The sequence below is a fragment of the Solanum tuberosum genome, unplaced genomic scaffold (genome assembly GCF_000226075.1).
Source record: "Solanum tuberosum cultivar DM 1-3 516 R44 unplaced genomic scaffold, SolTub_3.0 scf00749, whole genome shotgun sequence".
Taxonomy (NCBI): domain Eukaryota; kingdom Viridiplantae; phylum Streptophyta; class Magnoliopsida; order Solanales; family Solanaceae; genus Solanum; species Solanum tuberosum.
The window spans coordinates 24,322-32,863 of record NW_006239722.1 but is presented as its reverse complement, the minus strand read 5'-3'; the positions used below and the strand labels follow the sequence as shown (position 1 = coordinate 32,863).

Genomic DNA, 8,542 nt, shown 5'->3' with positions numbered 1-8,542 from the left:
AATTTAAAGATACCCCCTATATTTCCGGGGTTTTTTTTCCCCCCCCCCCCCCCCCCAATAATAGGTCTCTTAAGTTTTAAACTAAACAATACTACCATTTTATTACACCATTTCACTTCACTTTTCCGATAAGATTAACAGTGATAACAGCCGCGATATCACTGGAAAACGAAAGAGAACTGACCAAACTCCAATTCAGTTCTTTGTTCGTTCTTTACCTAAAGCAAAAAACCTGGTTGAGAATGATAAAACTATCCATTTAATTGGTAAAAATCCGAGCACATTTCATCTGGAGACATGGAAAATCACAAATGAAATAATTTCAAAAATCCTAGAGATTTTGAAAAGTGATTACGTTTGTCATGCTTCAGATTTGAAGGATGTGATAATGTTGATGAAAGAGTTTACATTTCTGATTCTAAACGAAAATGCTGAAGAAGCATGTAACCACATACAATTGTTTATTTCCTCGTCTGCTCCTCCAGATTTGGTAATGCTATATATGTCTCAGGATATGGCTATAAAATCAATTGCTGATAAATTTATTTGTAAATTTACCAATTCATTTAGTACATTGACAGAAGATGCTTCGGATGTAAGTGTTCTTTTAGTATCAGAGTTTTGTAAACTTCTGAAAACCGCGGATGGGGTTGATGATGAGCTGTATCTGTTTTGCCAGAGTGGTCTCTGGCTTGTAGTAGAGACGGATAAAGGGATTGTTTCTCGTTTTCTTATTATGATTCAATTTTTTGTCCAGTTTCCGAATGGGAAAACATTTATTTTTGTAGCCTCATCTACGGATCCAGTGGAATTCATTCACCGTACAATCACACGTATTACAGGAATTCCCATAATAGCGCAACGAATAATTTATCAGGGAAACCAACTCAGGTCAAACTAAACATTGGAAGATTGTGGGATTCTACACGATACAACTATACAACTTGTAATTGGTCAACTACCGAGCACAAATAATCCTCAGTATTGGCAGCTCATCGATGACTTAGCTTCACTAGCCTTCGATATTTTGAGAAGTAATGATCCTTCAGATTTTACACGCGGGGATCATATCATAAGGATGTTGAAGAAGTTTCTTGTCATGACTCCAATGCATAATATTAATGAAAATTCCTCTCAACATTTTTAAATATTTATCTCTTCATCAGTGCCTGAAGCTTTAGTAATGATTTATCTGTCTCCAGATAAAGCTAAGAAACATGTTGCTGATGAATCCATTCATAGATTCATCGATTCATTGATGACTACTGATTTGCATATGAAGAGATACAATGAATGTGCTCGATTGATATTAGTGTTCTGTAAGCTGCTGAGAAGAGCTGTTGGGCTTGAGGATCCCTTGAATAGCTTTTGTCGGAGTACTATAAGGGATATGGTAGAGGCTGTTGGGATTACAAGGTGCAAGAAGAATGTTGATAATGAATGATGCTTTTATGTTTGTTCGTGAGGTTGTAGTTGCTGATTTATCCCGTGAGTTAGAATTGAGTATGTCAGTTGAGTCTACGGGGCTATCCCTGATGAGCATTGTGCCTGATTTTACTGAGTACATGTGCTTGGTGAGGGCATTGTTGCAACAATCTTTCGACTCTTTCAATGGTGAAGCAGTGTATGATAGAGAGTACATTGAGAGCTTGCATCATATTTTATCTTACTTGCATTTCACGTTATATGATTTGCTAGATAAAATAGAGCGATGCTTAAGGAAATTGGAAGATAAGGTGAGATTGATCAATGAAGATAGGCTTATCGTATTGTTGTGGTCTCAATATCTTGTAATACTGAAAGAGTTAAACAATACTTCTAAGTTGTTTAACAACTCGGAGGTGTTTTGGCAGAAGTTGAGTCAACGAAAACTTTCACTGAGCTTTGTAATCGGGATATATGCGATGAGTTGTGATGATTATCGGTGGATCAATGAAAACAAGGAGGTGGTAATCAATTTCAAAGTACGGAGACATTTCACAATGAGGATGCTTGAAGAAGCTAAATCCGAAAACAAGGAGGGCTCATATGAGATTCTCATCGATAGGTCCAACTTGTTGGAGGCATCTTCTGAATATATTTTTGATAAGGATCCTGCATTGCTGCGAGGCAATATGTTATTGCAATTCAAACATGAATACGCTACTGGACCTGATGTGTTGAGAGAGTGGTTCTTCTTGGTATATCGAGAGATGTTCAATCCTCACAAAGCTCTCTTTGTTGCTTGTCCAAATGATCAAAGAAGGTTTTCTTCCAAATTCAGGTAAGCTTTTATCGCCTTTATGCACAAATTTGCATCAAACTAGAATTAAATCTAGTCATTAATATATAGTTTTGGTTGTAGCATCTAATGTGGATCCATTATACCTTGAGTATTTCACCTTCTGTGGTAAAATGATCGCATTGGCATTAATGCATCAAATCCAAATCGGAGTTGCATTTGACCGTGTATTCTTCTTGCAATTGGCTGGAGAGGATATTTCATTGAAGGGTATTTGGGATGCAGATCCCACCTTGTACAGTAGCTGCAAGAAGATACTCGAGAAGGATCCTGAGACAGTGGATCAAGATATACTTAGCTTGACCTTCACTTATGATGTTGAAGAATTGGGGTCCACAAAAACAATCGAGCTTCGGCCCAGTGGGAAATATATTGTTGTGAACAGTAAGGATAGAAAGGAGTATGTTAATCTCCTTATTCAACATCATTTTGTCACATCAATTGCTTCACAGATAGCTCATTTTTCTCTAGGTTTTTCTGATATAACTACCTCAAGTATCAAAACTTCTTCGTTTCGGAGTTTATATCTTGGAGATCTTGACAAAATGCTTTATGGTAGTGGAACTTCTATTTATGTCGAAGATTGGAAAGCACATACAGATTACAATGGCTACGAATAAAATGATCCTCAAATATCCTTGTTCTGGAAGGTAATCATATATCGTCACAGTATTTACAACTTCACACGTTAACGCGCTTTTTCTATCCCATATTTATTTTCTCTTTTTCTTTGCGTGCAAATAGTTGAGGGTATGTCTTCTGAGAAGAAAAAAGAGCTTCTTTTCCTGGACTTCAATAAGGTATCTACCTCTAGAAGATTTTCGTGGTTTAGATTCTAGACTTTGCATCGCTAGAACCTCGGGGTCTTGTCAACACTTGCCTTCTGCACAAACATGCTTCTACCAGTTGCATGTTCCTCCTTATTTCAACAGGGGTATGATGCAAAATTGACTCAACATGATCACTCAAGAACATATTGGTTGTAGCTTTGGTAACCTGTGATTGAACTTGCACACATAGTCAGTTTGTACTATTGTACTCAAGTGTAGAATATGCTTACCTCTATGTAAAACTCCGACTTTTTTAATATAGAAGCTATGAATGTCATTCAATTTTAATTTCACCAAGCTCTAATTCGTTTAACTTCTTTTTGTGGCAAAACTTCCAATACAATAAAAGATTGAGAACTGCATTTCCTTGTAATCATTCAAAAGTCAAATTAAACTTGAGAAATCATGGGAAAAAAATTAAATTTCTAGAGTTTCACTTTCAGTGATAGAAAAATTTAATACCATAAGAGTTGAATATAACCTTAATTATACTTAGTCAAAGTTTTCATAAAGTTACATAAATGAATAATAAAAAAAAAGTCTAAAATCACAATTGTTAGCAATCTGCAACATTTTCGTTACGTTGCTTGATTAAAATTCATATATTTTCTTTCTTATTTACCATATATGTACCATTAAGAAGTTGTTGAGCTGATAAATATGTGTTGCTAGTCTAAAAGTTCATTGCCATTTTCGCTAACCAATCTGCGAGTTGGTTGGCTTCCCTATAACAATGAGTAAGAGCTAGCATTTTCGTTTCTCCTCATCAAAGACATTAGGACCTCCAACCTCGACACCCCCTTCTCATTTACCCTGCAGGGCAAGTAGACGTTGTATCAAACTATACCAAAAATTAAATCTCAAAAATGTCATTAATGAATACAAATCGAATGAGTTATTTGTTAATGTGCATATTTATTCCCACTGAAATTTGTATAGTGTCCAATTAGACAGGAAGAGTTTAATTACCTGTTTTAGCATTTTTTGGAGAGATTGACTGCAATAAGGTTCGGTCCCTCTTGTGTTCCAGCTTAAGTATCTGATCAATGTCCCAACTACTTCTTCTCTCCTTCATTACATGTACCTCTCTAAAAGTGTAAATGTCGATAAATTGATCTCACCATTTGTAATTTAGCTGATTTTACTACTATTCCAAATGCTTCAAATCTTGCAAAGATGTTAACTTAACATGAAAATTCGTATAGAAGAGTAATCTGATCAACCTTATAAGTCAAGTAATTGATAAATAATCTAAAGCTAATTAGAGAGAATAAGAGGAAGAAATCATCTATTAATGAATTTAAGATAGATATGTTTTAGTATTAAGCGAAATTTGATTTGAAAAGAAATGTATATTAACTACTTTTATATATTTCGAATCAAATTTAGCTAAGATATCACAAAAAGATATAATGGACACTCAAGAATATTATTAGGTGTATGATGAGTAATTTATCATTATCTAAATCTTTGTGGATGCATACTCTTTAAAATCGTTTTATATTTATTGAATAGGATTCTTAATAAGGAAGTATCAAAACCCCTTTCTGAACTAGGAACTGAAAGAAAACATGATTAAAGGTACATGCATGTTTAGGGTTGTTGTGGGAATAAGTGATAAATCTTTATGTATATGATATCCGGTATAATAAAAGTATCGACATAGTTTAGATTTTGTTTGATCCTCTATCTATTAAATCCTATTGTAATTTGGAACAGTTTGATACAACATCGACTTAGCCTGAGTTTCCTACTCCTTTTTGTTCTTACTGTTCATAATTGTATCTTTCCCATTGAGACAAAACTCGATCGTTATTTTGGACCGCAACTCTTCAACATCACCAACGAAGGTCAAGCTAAGTGTATGTTGATCAATCATCTCAGGATTCATCTCAAGGATCTTCTTGCAGCTACTATACAAGTAGGAGTATTGTAGTATTTTCATTGTTTTGATGGTCCTCACAAATGCTAGGACCTGGTCCAAGGTAGAATTGCTCTAGTGCAAGTTTAATATGGTGAACAACTACAAAGATGTCTTGTAAGCAGTTGGTAAGAAGAACGGTGTACTCCTCCAATGAGAATGGACGAGGTTGTTTGTTCAAAGGATAATGTATCCTTGGTTGATTGATTTATTCAACACAACAAACAACAAACATTATTCATTCAAAAAGGTGATATTTGTCTTTGAAGAACTCAAGCTTTAAAACTCACACATCAAAGGACCTGATAGAGTTATCAAGGGCATCTTTGAAGTGTTGTTGTCCAAATGCTTGTAATGTGCTGATATTGTAAGATTTGTTTCTCATCTAGAAAGAAATGCATCGAGTCTTTTCTTCGGGTACTAAACACATGAACACAGTTAGAGTTAATTGTGTGTCTTGTGAGTGAAGTCTATATTAATTAGAGTTAGTTAATATAGTGGGCAATGGAGGCATTGTTTTGGCTCGTTTAAGTAATAAAGTTATTACTTGTAGTGAGATTAAGAGGTTAATCTCGTGTGATGTATTTGAAGTCTATATTCAATTATTGCTTGATATTAGTGAAAACAGTTTAAAATCTTGTGTGACAAGTCGTGGTTTTAATGTGTAGGCTTTGGTCTACCATAGAAGGAGAAAATTGATGGGACTAAAAAGAGAAAAAGGGTCATTAATGTGTAGGCTTTGGTCTTTTTTTTTTCTTTTTTCTTCTTGTTGATAAATTATGAATATTATCATTGAACAAATAAATACACGTACTGTAGGGATTCAAATCACCTTCCATAAAGGGAGCCTAATCTATTGTGAACCAAGCGAACTCCGTAAGGGCCTATGGGCAATTAGAGACTTTTCTTTGGGATCCAGGCCCAATAAACCATTTGTTAAAAAGGACTAGGAGTTAGAAGAGCGTTATGCAAACTATTATGTCAAAGCTTTGGCTTTCTAATCCTCTCATCTCCCTTCTATGATGTTGTATCTCATCCCTTTCTGGTTACTTCTTTCTCGGTTAATCTCTCCTTAGTTAGTGTATTATTACTTTCTCGTGCGTATTCTACATTGTAACTTGTATTCAGTGAATAATATATATCAGTGTTTGTGTTGGAAATCAGGTTTGTTTCACAATCCCTAAGGCCTCCAAAATAGAAACAACTTATTACAATTTTATATATGTATACAATTTTATGTTTGTAGTCACTATTCACGCATTATGACTGTAAATTTTTATCTCATGACTTAAAATATCAATGTCATTGTCAAATTATTGCAATTGATGATGGTTATTCTTGTTGACTTACTCACTAGTTTGTTATTAATTTTTATCAAGTTGTTAGAGTAGATTTAGATTAAGTTGTTAAAGTAGTTCCTTAGTTTTAGTCAACTGAGTTACATATTAAGTTGTTAGAACAGTTCCTTAGAATTAGTCAAGTTAGTTACATCTTACCTGTATTTAAGTTGATGTTACATTTGAATAAGATTCATTCAAGTTTGCTTTGATTCTCAATCTCTTTATGGTATTAGAGCCCCTCTAAAACTCTCACGAGTCCGATCCAATTTGTTTTTCCTCTCTTTGAGTCCAAACATGGTTGTTCCTGCTACCACCAGTGATAGTGTTGCTGCAGTTCCGACTACCACTCATGTGGTACAGTTCAATCCAGCTGCCCAATTACCTATCAAACTGCAAGGTAACCTCAACTTTGCCGCCTGGAAGGCGCAACTAGTGATGCTACTCAATGGACACAAGCTCCTTAGGCATCTCACTGGTGCCAAATTTGCTCCGCCAACCACTATCACACAAACTGATAGTACCATCTCCAATCCTGAATATGAGCTGTGGTTTTGCCATGACCAACTAATTCAACAGGCAATGATGGCATCCGTTGACCCCACTATTGCTCCCACTGTTGCAACTGCCTCTTCGGCAAAAATAGCTTGGGATCTCCTTCATACAGCTTATGCCAATAGGAGTCACACTCGCATATTCAGCTTAAGAGATCAGTTTCAAAACATGAAAATGGCCTCCAAGACAGTTGCTACTTACCTACAGGAGATCAGATCAATTGCTGATGCTCTGAAAGTAGCGGGCTCTCCGGTGGCTGATGATGAACTAGCAGTGAAGATTTTGAGTGGCCTAGGTCATGAGTACCGTGAAATCACTGCCACTATAAGAGCGCGCGACACAGCCCTAAGCTTTGAGGAGTTGTTCCAGAAACTCACGGACTATGAACTCTTTCTCAAACATCAAGATATTGACAGGTCATCTTCCATCATCACGGATGCAGTTGCACAAAGGACCAACTTCCAGCCCCAACATCAGAAAAATAATCGTTGCTTCCCAAATCAATCTTCAAGACCACAAGCTCCACGACAGGCGGTCCCTGGAAATCAACAGAATGGGAGACTACCCAGGCAAGCGGTAAAATGCTAACTTTGCCAAAAGATCGGTCACACAGCTGATGTGTGTCGCTCAAAATCGCACAACCACTTTGAAGCTAAGGTCAACTTTGTGTCAAATCATCACTCCGATGCAAATCCTTGGATCCTTGACTCTGGAGCAACTCATCATGTCACAACCGAGTCAGATAATCTTGAAGAATACACTGGCAATGAGGAAGTGTCCATGGGTGACGGAAAAATTATTCCCATTACTCACACTGGTTTTACTCAAATTAAGGCTTCTAACTCCAATTTCATGCTCTCTAACACTCTTTGTGCTCCAGCTATCAAAAAGAACCTTATTTCTGTTGCTAAGTTTTGCACTGACAATCTGAACTCAATCGAATTTTTTCCACAATCTTTTCTTGTGAAGGATCTCAAAACTCGGAGACTACTGGTACAAGGCCGAAATAAGCACGAACTCTATGAATGGCCACAGAGGGATCATGTGTCACCTTCAGCCAACTTCACCTCCACCAAAGTTTCCCGTCAACTGTGGCATCGTCGCTTGGGTCACCCTCATCTGAAAATCCTAGACTTAGTACTGAATAAATTTCACTTCCCTTTTCCACCAAAGAAAAGTTTCATTTTTGTAATTCGTGCTCATCAAATAAAGCTCATCGTTTGCCATTTCAACGACTCACTTTAAATAGTAATGCACCACTTCAAACTTTGTTTAGTGATTTATGGGGTCCATCACCCATTTTATCCATTGATAAAAAGTTGTATTACTGCATTTTTGTTGATCGTTACACCAAATACACTTGGTTGTATACAATCAAAAACAAAAGTGAAGTCGCTTCAATTTTTGCAAACTTTCATCCTTAGTGGGAAAAATTTCCAAACACAAAATTGTCTCACTTTATACTGATGGAGGGGTGAATACACAAGTCTTAAACAGTACCTACAATACCATGGCATTCAACACTTGATCTCCCCACCCTACACGCCCCAACGAGTTGCAATCTCTGAACCCCGACATCGTCACATTGTCGAAACAGCTCGAACTCTTCTTAATAAAG

At 36.3% G+C, this 8,542-nt stretch overlaps 2 protein-coding genes across 2 annotated transcripts; both read left to right on the top strand.

The window, feature by feature from the left end:
• The first annotated feature begins 1,451 nt into the window (after nt 1-1,451).
• On the top strand, nt 1,452-2,267 carry LOC107059073 (E3 ubiquitin-protein ligase UPL5-like). The gene has a single exon (XM_015305484.1). The coding sequence runs from the start codon at nt 1,452-1,454 to the stop codon at nt 2,265-2,267; it is 816 nt and encodes a 271-aa protein (XP_015160970.1).
• Nucleotides 2,268-6,666: 4,399 nt separating this feature from the next.
• On the top strand, nt 6,667-8,169 carry LOC107059072 (uncharacterized). Its single transcript, XM_015305483.1, has 2 exons — nt 6,667-7,500; nt 7,582-8,169. Exons 1-2 carry the CDS (start codon nt 6,667-6,669, stop codon nt 8,167-8,169), a joined length of 1,422 nt encoding a protein of 473 aa, XP_015160969.1.
• The last annotated feature ends 373 nt before the right edge of the window (nt 8,170-8,542 follow it).

Coding starts and splice junctions, on each gene's coding strand:
- LOC107059073 (XM_015305484.1), top strand. CDS start 1,452: ATGTTTGTTCGTGAGGTTGTAGTTGCTGATTTATCCCGTGAGTTAGAA.
- LOC107059072 (XM_015305483.1), top strand. CDS start 6,667: ATGGTTGTTCCTGCTACCACCAGTGATAGTGTTGCTGCAGTTCCGACT. Junction 7,501..7,581: donor GGAGACTACCCAGGCAAGCG/GTAAAATGCTAA, acceptor TTTGAAGCTAAG/GTCAACTTTGTGTCAAATCA.